The sequence below is a fragment of the Ovis aries genome, chromosome 25 (assembly GCF_016772045.2).
Source record: "Ovis aries strain OAR_USU_Benz2616 breed Rambouillet chromosome 25, ARS-UI_Ramb_v3.0, whole genome shotgun sequence".
Taxonomy (NCBI): domain Eukaryota; kingdom Metazoa; phylum Chordata; class Mammalia; order Artiodactyla; family Bovidae; genus Ovis; species Ovis aries.
This window is the reverse complement of record NC_056078.1, coordinates 8,311,560-8,324,227: the sequence shown is the minus strand read 5'-3', so window position 1 is coordinate 8,324,227 and position 12,668 is coordinate 8,311,560. Positions and strand designations below refer to the sequence as shown.

At 39.1% G+C, this 12,668-nt stretch overlaps 1 protein-coding gene across 4 annotated transcripts in view; it reads left to right on the top strand.

Moving 5' to 3' along the window:
* The window catches only part of ERO1B (endoplasmic reticulum oxidoreductase 1 beta), a 61,114-nt gene that overhangs the window by 12,579 nt on the left and 35,867 nt on the right, over nucleotides 1-12,668 (top strand). For all 4 annotated transcript variants that reach the window (XM_060406741.1, XM_027962244.2, XM_060406740.1 and 1 more), the window contains exon 3: nucleotides 7,327-7,410. In XM_060406741.1, the coding sequence (XP_060262724.1) occupies nucleotides 7,327-7,410 (84 nt within the window). The remainder of the gene's footprint in view (nucleotides 1-7,326; nucleotides 7,411-12,668) is intronic.

The window sequence follows — 12,668 nt, the reverse complement described above, 5'->3', positions numbered from 1 at the left end:
ATAATTTCTTTAATTTTCATTTTTAGTTTATTTTTAAAATTGAGCATGATTTTTTAAAATCCTTTTTCTGTATAGGTTATCTTAGTCTTTTAAATAGCTTTGAGGGTTAAAGAATATACTATTTGTGAAGTTTTAAGTTGTACAGAAAGATACCAAAGTAGAGACCTAAAGATTTGGGAACCCGTCCCCTTTTCCCATCAGCACCAAGAATATACAAAAAGGTGGATATATCTCCTCAATACAAAACCCTTTAGAAATGCAGATCCCATAAACTTATTTCAAAAAGAAATCTATGCCTAAGCAAACTCTTCTAATATTTTAGACGTTTTTCATACAAACAACACAGGTTAGAAAACCTTCTTCTAATTCCTAGTCCTAAATTTATGTCTGTCTGCATTTGTAACTGCTTTCTCTTGCTTCCTTTCTATTACTAGGCTTACGCATATGAAATTGTTGCTTTTAGAAGCTGGAAAGGTTGACTATTGCCTATTTCATATGGTTCAGTCTATTTCCTGTGTTTAGTGAACGAAGTGTTCCTTCTACCAAAGATCATCCCTTCACAGAATGTCCAGATCACATCTCCATTCAAAATGTCATGGCCTCATTCTTCTACTCCTCCCTTTTTGGAATTGTTTTTACTGTTTCTGCATCCTCACCCATCTGGTCAATAATAAGCACTAATATATTCAAATACATGGATGAATATCTCATTTAATCATTCATTACACTGGAATCCTGTTAGGTCAACATCATCCACATTTTCCAAAAAAGATACAATGGTTTACGTACCCTAAGGTAGGGTACTTTTGTTGGCTTACAAACAAAACAGAAGTTTTATTAAGAAATGTGAGGCAGCTCACAAAATTGAAAGATAAGCTAAAGAAGCATATTTCAGGTGAGACAGAAATTATAGCAGGTATTAATGGCCATTCTCTTTGTGATACCAAAATTTTGAATTAAATTAACCATTTCCCCATATTTTTATATTATACAAGAGTCAGATTTCTGGGAGGAAAGGTCTAAATTGGTCTTGGTAGGATTACGTAGCCCTACCCCTTGACCAAAAGACAATTTGGTTAATAGTTCTATTTGTATTTGCATATTTGCAAACTGTTTCTCAAAGGAAAATTAGGGGACGTTACAGAAGGAGGAAAAATGAAAGTCAGGTAGGCAGAAATAACAGTGTGCTTGGCTAGCCAACATACAGTTCATCCTTATGCATGTGATTTAAAAAATGTTCCAACCAATATATTGAAATTACTCTAAATGTAACCACAATGTATTCAGACCCTCTTTCAGAGGAGAGTAATCTAATAATCTAGTTAATCAGTTAGTTTCAAGTCTAAGATGTTCGGGTGCTATCTACTCTTCGAATTCTGTCAACATACGAATTTTAAAAAAAACAACAGGAAAGCTAAGAGAAGAGGTTAATTTTAAACACACATGCATAGTTTTGATTCATCTAGCAAGGAAATACAAGTAGAAGAAAGAGCCTAACCTCTGACAGCTGATCAGTTGGCTGCTGTAACTGGTATTTATATTTTCTGTCTTCTACTATCCATTCCATTCCTTTATTTACCAAATATTTATCAAATTACTTTGTAGCAGAGTATATTCTAGGTGCTGTGGATAAAATAGTGAGTAAAACAAAACCTCCAAACTTATGAAACTTATTATGATTACAGAGACAAACCTTGAACAAGTAAAAAATAAAATATAATTTCCTGTGATAATGTCAATGTTATGGAGAAGAACAAAGCAAAATAAGAGAAATAATAGGGGTGGGGAAGGTAGATAGCCCTGTTTTACAGAAGATGGTCAGGAAAGGACTGTTTGAGCAAAGACCTACCTAAGGTGAAAGAGTAAACCATGACAAGATCTGGAGAAAGAACATTTTGGGGAAGGGGAGTAGAACTATGGGTATAAAGGCATAGGGTGTTTGAAGACCAGTATAGCAGGAGGAAAGTGAATAAGAGGGAGAATTGGAGAGGTAGTTAGGGGCCTGATTTATTTATTTATTTTAATTAATTAATTAATTTTACTTTACAATATTGTATTGGTTTTGCCATACATTGATTTGAATCCACCATGAGTGTACAGGTGTTCCCTATCCTGAACCCCACTCCCACCTCCCTCCCCATCCCATCCCTCTGGGTCATCCCAGTGCACCAGCCCCAAGCACCCTGTATCATGCATCGAACCTGGACTGGCAATTCGTTTCACATATGATATTTTACATGTTTCAGTGCCATTCTCCCATATCATCCCACCCTTGCGCTCTCCCACAGAGTCCAAAAGACTGTTCAATACATCTGTGTCTCTTTTGCTGTCTCGCATACAAGGTTATCATTACCTTCTTTCTAAATTCCATATATATGCTTTAGTATACTGTATTGGTGTTTTTCTTTCTGGCTTACTTCACTCTGTATAATAGGCTCCAGTTTCATCCACCTCATTAGAACTGATTCAAATGTTCTTTTTAATGGCTGAGTAATATTCTGTTGTGTTTATGTACCACAGCTTTCTTATCCATCCATCTGCTGATGGACATCTAGGTTGCTTCCATGTCCTGGCTATTATAAACAGTGCTGCGATGAACACTGGGGTACACGTGTCTCTTTTGATTCTGGTTTCCTCGGTGTGTATGCCCAGCAGTGGGATTGCTGGGTCATATGGCAGTTCTATTTCCAGTTTTTTAAGGAATCTCCACACTGTTCTCCATAGTGGCTGTACTAGTTTGCATTCCCACCAACAGTGTAAGAGGGTTCCCTTTTCTCCACACTCTCTCCAGCATTTATTGCTTGTAGACTTTTGATAGCAGCCATTCTGACTGGCGTGAAATGGTACCTCACTGTGGTTTTGATTTGCATTTCTCTGATAATGAGTGATGTTGAGCATCTTTTCATGTGTTTGTTAACCATTTGTATGTTTCCTTTAATACCGGACCCTTAGATGAAATAGTGTGTGTGTGTGTGTGTGTGTGTGTGTGTGTGTGTGTGTGTGTGTGTGTGTGTGTGTATTGTGCTTAGTCACTCAGTCATGTCCAACTGTTTGTGACCCCATGGACTATTGCCTGCCAGGCTCCTCTGTCCATGGGATTCTCCAGGCAAGAATACTGGAGTGGGGTTGCCATGCCCTAATCCAGTAGATGTTGAAATAGCACCTACGGTGTCATTTAACTGGAGAAGGCAATGGCACCCCACTCCAGTACTCTTGCCTGGACAATCCCATGGACGGAGGAGCCTGGTAGGCTGCAGTCCATGGGGTCGCTAAGAGTCGGACACAACTGGGCGACTTCACTTTGACTTTTCACTTTCATGCATTGGAGAAAGAAATGGCAACCCACTCCAGTATTCTTGCCTAGAGAATCCCAGGGATGGGGGAGCCTGGTGGGCCGCCGTCTGTGGGGTTGCACAGAGTTGGACACGACTGAAGCGACTTAGCAGTATGTTGTTTAATATTGGACCCTATTGGCCAATAGAGTTGAACAAGAAAAGGGAACTAGAGGCGTAAAATTCTTAAAAGAATAAATAAAGCTATCTCCATGTGTAAATGACAAAAGTAGACCTAGAAAAGTAGACCTGCTGCTGCTAAGTCGCTTCAGTCGTGTCCGACTGTGTGTGACCCCGTAGACGGCAGCCCACCAGGCTCCCCCGTTCCTGGGATTCTCCAGGCAAAAACACTGGCGTGGGCTGCCATTTCCTTCTCCAGTGCATGAAAGTGAAAAGCGAACGTGAAGTCGCTCAGTTGTGTCTGACTATTTGCGACCCCGTGGACTGCAGCCCACCAGGCTCCTCCGTCTAGAAAACTCTAAATAATAAATTGCACACAAATAATAAAAAATACATTAAGATAGCAGGCTATAAATTTAATATTGAAAAATCAATATCTTCTTAAATACGAACAATGTTAGAAGATATAATGGAGACGAAATCCCCATTACATTAGCAAAAAAGATAAAATATACAGGAATAAATCTATCAAAAAATATAGTTATTATTTCTAAAAGAAGAAAGCTTCAAAACACTTCTTCAAGACACAAAAGTAGGCTCAAACAAATGGGCAGATGTCTTTTGTAGCATAAAGACGTTACCTCTCCCCCAAGTTGTGGTTCAGTCCTTAAATTGTGTCTGACTTTTTGCAACCCCATGAACTGTAGCCCACCAGGCTTCTCTGTGTCTGAAATTCTCCAGGTAACAGTACTGGGGTGGATTGCCATTTCCTTCTCCAGGGGATCTTCCTGACCCAGGGATCAACCCTGTGTCTCTTGCATTGGCAGGCAGATTTTTGACCACTGAGCCACCTGGGAAGCCCCAGAGTTAATATATAAATTTAATGTGATCCCCCAAAATAGCAGTAATTTATTTTTCTAGAGCTGGACAAGTTGTCACAGGTTAAGTTCCTGGGAAGCTGACTCTGAGACTGTGTTTAGTGTCCAAGAGGTTAATTAGGGGCAGCTCTTGGAACCAACAAGGTAGAGAAGGAAAAGGAAGGGAGACATCAGGACTGGGCAAAGGGGGAAATAAAGCTGTGACCTCAGGTGACACTTTAGGGGGAGTTCTTAATTTTTTGAATTTATTTATTTACTTTAGGCTGTGTTGGGCTTTTCTCTCGTTGCAGTGAATGGGGGCTCCTCTCCAGTTGCAGTGCTCAGGTTTCTTCTTGTGGTGGCTTCTCTTGTTGCTCTTCTCTGGAGCTTGGGCTTCAGGAGTTGTGGCTTGTGGACTCAGTAGTTTCAGCTCCCGAGCTCTAGCCCTCAGGCTTAATAGTTGTGGCGCACCAGCTTAGTTGCTCTGAGGCATGTGGGATCTTCCTCGACCAGGGATCGAACCTGTGTCTCCTGCATTAGCAGGTGGGTCCTTTACCACTGAGTCACCAGGAAAGCCCCTATGGGGAGTTCTTAAGGTAATACAACCAGAGCTGTCCCTACTTCAGGGGGATGTCTAGCCCTTTATTTCCTTACACCAGTCATTGGATGTAGTGACATTGTGCACAGTGGCTCTCATTAGCCAAGGTTGGCTGCCTGCAATGTTTCCAGGGCTGGGGTAAGAGGCCCTTTCTTCCTGAAGGGTAACCTGAGCAGCCTGTTGCAGTGTGTGCACAGCCTATTCCTTGCATTTTGTATTAATTATCTATCACTCTGTAACAGATTAGCCTAAAACGTAGCAACTTAAAACAGCAAACTGAGAAGGTGCTATTGGAGGAACCCTCAAGGGAATGAGAAAGCAAGCCTTGTGGCTATCTAAGGAGCAACAAGAGTCAAGGCTCAGGGACCATGGTGTGCTTCATGTATCTGAGGAACAGCAGGAGGAGGCCAGTGAGCAAGGGTCAGGAACCTAGGGAATCAGCCCATGGGAGGGGCTCTCGGCCATTGAATTGGACTTGTGTTTTGAACTGACCTGATTTTCAGAGGTATCTGTGTGGGGTGAGAGAAGAGTTAGGGTGATCCAGGATTTTGGCCTGAAGAACTAGAATAATGGAGTTGGTATTTACTAAGATGGCAAGAATTACGACAGGGCAGAGCACAGTTTGGGGTGTCTTAATACATTTGAGATGTCTGTGCCTGTCCTGTGGAGGTGTCAGGGAGGAGCTAGATTTACAAGCCAGCAGCTCAGGGGCACCTGCAGTTTCCAAGGGTGCCAGGTGATTTTAAGCTTTTTTGCCTTCAGACATCCTGATGCCTCTGCCTAGAAATCTCTTTCTCTAGGAAACTTGTAGTCGTAGCCATTTTACCTGTTGCCTTGGAGGCCCTCCTGACATCCCATAGGCAGAGTTCACCGCTTTCTCTTTGTGTTGCCAGCTTCTACCTGTTTTTGCCTCTTTCTCTGTAAATTTGGGTATGGCTTACCTCACCTCACGTTTAATTTATTGAGGTGTCTATTATGTGTTGTAGATACTGGGGTAAAATAATGAACCAGGCTAAATCCCCATTCTTACAGTGAGGGGTTCAGACAATAAGCAGATAATGTTCAGGTAGTGATAAATGCTATAATGATACAGCGTGTAGGGTGCATACTGGGCACTACTTTAGAGAGTCTGGTCAGAAAGGTCTCTGCTGAGGTGATCTTTGAGAGAACCAGAGTCGGACACGACTGAGTGACTGAACTAAACTGAAGGAGGCGAGGGGGTTGAGCCGTAAAAGATCTGGAGGAGCCACCAAGAAAGGCCCTGAGACAGGAAGGAGCTTGGTGTGTTCCCAGCCAGAAGGCCATTGTGCCTGGAGGTCTGTGGGAGGAGACAGGTCAGAGAGGTGGTAGGAGGCCAGGCAATGGAGGGCCTGTGGATTTAAGGTGATGGGAATCTGTGGGACGGTTTTGAGCAGGGCTTGGTATGCTCTGAATTGTGTTTTAAAGAGCTCATTGTAGCTCCTGTGTTAGAGACTAGCGAGCAGTAGATGCAGGAAGACTTGCAGTAGTCGGGGCAGGAGTGGGTGGTGACAGAAGAGATGGTGAGAAGTGAACAATGAATTGTTTTCAGGGGATAAAGGAAGGGAGGAAGTAAGAATAAAGCTTTGATTTTTGGCTTGGGCAATCCATGTGGAGGTCCTATTGAATTAATGCCTTCCTGTTAGGTTAGAATATGAAAACCAGAGTTTGTCCCTGCTGAAATGTCCTGCATTGTGTTGCCTACCTCTCCCTCATTCCCTGCCACTCCCTGCCTTCCCCTCTAAAAGTCAGTGAAACTAAGTCAGCTTCTCAATTCCCGGAACCGTCCCAGTCGTGTTACCTTTCCATACACACATTTCCACCAGCTAAAACACCACCTCCTCAGATGTCTCCAGCCACCAGCCCGATATTTTCCATCAAAGAACTCTGGATTTTCCTTTGTAGCACTTGCCAGAATTTGTAATTAAGTAAACACTCAAATAGATGATTCCTGGTTACCCCAGAAGACTATAAGCTGCAGGGAGGGTGTGCTTTTTCTGCCTCTGGAGCCTACACAGTGCCTGGTGTAGAATGGGTGCTCAGTGCACGTCTGTTAAGGGAGTGGGTGCCTGGGAGAACCTGGTCAGTGGGTGATGGTAAGGAGATGGGAGACATTATAGAGTGGTCCTGTAGTGCTTTCCAGGTTCTTCAGATGAGCAGTGTGCTTGGACTTCATTCCTTTTTGAAGTGTCAGAGGACTAATAGCATTTATTTTTAAAAATTTATATTAGACCTTGGATGTCTGAAAAACTTGAGTGGTTTTAACTTCTGAGCTGTACAAATGCCACAGGACAGGAAGCTTGCTTTTCACCACCAGGTCCCTGGTGCCCAGCACAGTGATACTTAGCACTGTAAGGCTGTGACACACGTTGACTAATGCTCATTCATTCTTTCTCTCAAGGTTAACCTGAAGCGACCGTGTCCTTTCTGGGCAGAAGATGGCCATTGTTCAATAAAAGACTGTCATGTGGAGCCTTGTCCAGAGGTAAAATAAATTTTTTGAAAATCAAGAAAAGAAATGCTCTCGCTTGGGCTTTTAGATAAGAATGAACTCTACATTTTAGGCTTATATCCAAGCATTTGGACTTGGCATCAGATTCATATGCCCTCAGCTTTCTTTAACCAGATTATGGAAGATTTAGTCTGTACTTGCCACCAAGTACATTCATGTATCCAGTGATGTTGGTGACTGGATGTAGCACTAGAGTCCGATTCTAAAATGGAGGCCTATTCTAGGGCAAGATCTACAGTTAGCTGTTACGTCATGCCTTATTAAACCTGCATCTTGTTTCGTGGGCAAAGAAAATGCTACTGGACCTTAAATTTCAAATTTAGAGTGGGCATTAGAGTGCAAAAAGTTGGAAAATTCAAAGCTTGGAATTAGATCTTCACTTGGTCTCGTTACATTGGGAGGAAAAAGGGCTGTACTTATTAGTAGGGGAATTCTACATTTCAGACTTTATTTTTTGACATCTAGCATTATTAATTATATTCCTCTTTGGCAGTTTCTTGCCGGGAAAATCCCATGGACAGAGGAGCCTGGCGGGCTATAGTCCATAGGGGTCACAAAGAGTCGGACAGGACTGAGCGACTTCACTTTCACTTTTGACAGTAATTAGTTAGAAGCTGTATTTTCATTTTACTTTCTTTGTTCTATTACCTAAAATCAGTTAGTCTAGTTTTTACCTTACAGACAGGAAAAAAACATCTGAACCAATGTCCTTTCTAAAGGGAAAAAATTTTTTTTAATTATTTACATGTCCCTTTAAGAATAAAATGTTTTAACTTTTCAGTTTGAAATAATTTCAGATCTACAGAAAAGTTGCAAGAATAGTACAAACAATTCCCATTTCCTTTTTATCCATATTTTCCCAAATGTTAAATGTTGATCGTTTGCTCTTCTTCCATCTATATGTATATATTAATATTATTATATTTTGAACCATTTAGATATGTTACCAACATAATATTTTATCTTTAAATACTTCAGTGTATATTTCTTTAAAAACAAGATTATTAACCACAGTGTAATTAACAAAATCAGGAAATTAATATTTATATAATACTAATGTCTGTAGACTTTAATCACAGATCACCGGCTGACTTAATAATGTGCTTTTACAGAAACAGCAACAACAACTAAGTTTCTGACCCAGAATCATACCTTGCATTTGGATGTCATATCTCTTTAGTCTTCTTTAGTCTGGAATAGTCCTTCGGTGTTCTTTCTCTCTTGTCTGTTTAACAAACCCTTTCCCTTCCTCCTTTCCTTAAAATACACTAGTTATTTTGAGACTACCTCTTATTTTGGGTTTTTCTGGCCTTTTCTGATGATTGCATTCAGGTCATGCACTTTGGACAGTACACCACAGAAGGGATGTTGTGTCCTCAGTGTCCTATTGGGAGGCAAAGTACGTCATCATACTTACATGATTAGGCTTGTATGGGCCGTATTTCTGCATGATAAACTGGGAAACATTTTTTGAAACTATGAAAACATCCAGTTTTCTATCGTATTTTTACCATCATGGTTTTAGCATCCACTCATGATTCTTGCCTGAATTAATTATTTATATGATGATTGTCCATTTGTGATTTTTCTGATTCCATTTCTTCTACATTAGTTGACATTCTACTGCATAAAGAGCTTTTCCTTTATTTATTGTATGTTTATGTCATTATGGACTTGAATCATTTTAATTTAATATCATTACTATCATTATGATTTTTAATAACAGCTTTATTCAGACATAATTGCCCTACAGTAGAATTCACTCATTCTAAAGTGCACAATTCAGTGAGTTTTAGTATATTACAGAATTGCACAACAGTCATCACTATCTAGTTGTGATACATTTCACTACCCCAGAAAGAAACCCTACCCATGAACAGTCATTCCCTGTTTCCTACTCTCTCCTGCTGGAAACCACTAATCCATTCTGTCTCTATGAATTTGCCTATTATGGACACTTCATGTAAATAAAATCATACAGTATGTGACCATTTGTGACTGGTTTCTTTTGCTTAGCATAATGTTTTGAAGGTCCATCCATGCTATCGCGTGTGTCAGTACTTCATCCCTTTGCCGAGTAATATTCCACTGTATGGGTATACCTCATCTTGTTTATTTATCAGTTGATGCACATTTGGATTGTTTCCACTTTTTGGCTACTATGAATAATGAATAAATATCCAGGCACAGATATTTATGTGTACGTATGTTTTTCAGTTCTCTGAAGTATACTTTGGAGTGAAATTGCTAGATCATATATAGTAACTTTAACTCTTGAGGAATTGCCAAACTGTTAACCATTGTGGCTGCATCATTTTACATGGACTCTAGCAATGTATGATGGTTCCAGTTTCTCTACATACTTGTCAACACTTACTGCTGTCTTATCATTGCCTTTTTTTTTTTTTTTTTTTTTTATGGTGTGGGCTTTCTCAAGTGGAGGCTGTTCTTCATTGTGGTGCACGGGCTTAGAAGCCATGACTTCTCTTGTTGGGGAGCACAGGCTCTAGGTGTGCGGGCTTCAGTGGTTGCGGCACACAGGCTCAGTAGTTGTGGCCTATGCGCTTAGTTGCTCTGCAGCATGTGGAAGCAGGTGGAATCTTCCTGGACCAGGAATTGAACCCATGTCTGCCGCTTTGGCAGGCAGATTGCTGTCCACTGTGCCACCAGGGAAGTCTTCTGTATTATGTTTTGTTTTAGCCGTCCTTACAAATAGCATCTCATTTTGGTTTTGATTTGCATTTCCCTGATATCAGGTATCTTTTCAGGTGCTTATTAGCCATTTGTGTATATTCATCAAAAGCATGTCTGTTCAAATACTTTGCCCATTTTTTGAGTTGCCGTTTTATTGCTGAGCTGTAAGAGTTACTTTGCACAGTATGTGTCTCTAAGTTGTTTCTATGTTAAAATATCAGTTTCTTATTGTCTGCAGTGGATTAGCCTCTGTAGTCTTAATTTTTTTTTTTTAACTTTTTATTTTGTACTGGGGTAAAGCCAGTTAACAATGGTGTGATAGTTGCAGGTGAACAGTGAAGAGACTCAGCCATACATATGCATGTATCCATTCTCTTCCAAACACCCCTCCCATCCAGGCTGCCACATAACATTGAACAGAGTTCCATGTGCTGTACAGTAGGTCTTTGTTGGTTATCCATTCTAAATATAAAAGTGTGTACATGTCCAGCCCAACCTTCCTATCTCTTCCCTCCACCCTATCCCCCATAAGTTCATTCTGTTAAGTCTGTTGAGTCTTTCTATTTTGTAAGTTCATTTGTATCATTTCTTTTTAGAGTCCACATATAAGGGATATCATACAGTGTTTCTTCTTCTCTGTCTTGTAGTCTTAAATTTCTAACAAAAATAAGTGAAAATGTTTATTTGCATGTAAATCGCCAACGTAAGAAATCTAACACAAGTATTTAAAAATTTGTCTCTTCCCTTCCCAATGCCATCTTCTTTCATTTCTTTCTAGAGATAAAAACTATCCCTTTATGTTGGTTCTTTTAACTAATGTGAGGATATTTGTATTTCTCTGTCTTTGAGGGAGAATTTAGTAGGCATTTCATATTGAATCCGAACTTGTCATGATACAGAGTTACAATTTGCATTCCATAATTTAAAGTCTAATTTAATCGTGAGGCTCACTTAATTTTGTAATTTGCAGACTGCTTCATATTGTTAGTGGCAATGGCCAGGTTTATTTCATGTTTGATTTTAGTTATCAGCTTTACATTTGTCATTGCTGTTAATAATTCTCTTTTGTGGTTTTTATGTTACACATGACTATCATCTGTAGTGCCTATCTGAATATTTCTCAGTAGCCTGTATTAAGATTCGCTTAAGTCACAAGTTACTGCATTTAGCATCAAACCTTTTAAAAAGCTGCAAGTACACTTTTATTTTAGCGTATTATGTGAGTTAGAAGACAACAGTGAGAGGGCACTTTTGATAAGTATTCCATACTTTAAATTCAGGGTCTTATAACTGTAACTGTTACATTTGGCTTGAGTTATAGTTTTCTCTCTTCTGCCCTCTATTAATGGTGCTAAAAACATTGAAATTATAAAGTATTGGCAGCAATTAATGTTTTAACTACATGATCTCTTTGTTCATTGGGGAAAAATTTCTTATCATTTTTGTTACTTACATTCTTCAGCCTGACAGAAAAATATTTATTCTGAAAATTTGATTAAGTTGGAAACATGAAAAAGTTTTAATAGGTAATTTGCTATTAATTTGATAATCCATAGATTCAGATGTTGGAAATCAGTCTCCTGGTATGATCTGAGGATCAACCCGAGACTGTCTGCTTTCAGATATGATTTTTATTTAAGATTGTGTTTGATAAACCAGTTGTAATAATTCATAGATTTATGCTTGAGATGAATTATTGGTTTTACAGAAAAGATAAACCTATATACAGTTCTTACTGTATACAGTAAGAACTGATGCAATTCTTACGTTGGTAAACCTTAGTTTAATCATGACCCAAAGAGCTTACTCTTTAAAAAAAAAGTGATTGAAGTGTGGTTGATTTTGTTGTTTAGACATTACGTCATGTCCACAATGTTGATAATTTCTGCTGTATAGCAAAGTTACTCAATTATACTTATAATACTTTTTTATATTTTTTCCCATTTTGTTTTTTCACAGTATGCTGAATTTAGTTCCCTGTGCTATACAGTAGGGCCTTGTTGTTATCCATCCTACATACAGTAGTTTGTATCTCCTAACCCCAAACTCCCAATCCTTCCCTCTCCCACATCCTTCCCCTTGCCAACCACAGTTCTGTCAAGGAACTTACTCTTGCTTTTTAGTATTAATTCAAAATTATCTAAACTTTAAATGTCAACTTTGAGTAAAACTTTTAATTGAATATAATAAATTTCAAATAATTTTGAATTTTTAAAAAGTTGTTTCTGTGGAAAGAAAGTTTATGGAAAAAGTGATTTTGCTAGGGTCTTTTTGAACCTAAAAATTATATAAACTATTATTTACTATGTTGAGAGTTATTAGAGCTGATTATGACAACCTTTGTCTTTTAGTTTTCTGTACTGTGATTTACAAGCCTGTACATTGGGGTAGTTCTTTACCTTTCATCTCAAGAGGTAGTGTGAAAATGAAATTTGAATGAATGTATATTTTCTCCTCGTGGACTAAAACAGTCTTTGAATTAGGATAATGGCATTAATAATTTATGAAAAAATCTCAAGAAATATAAAGATCATTTT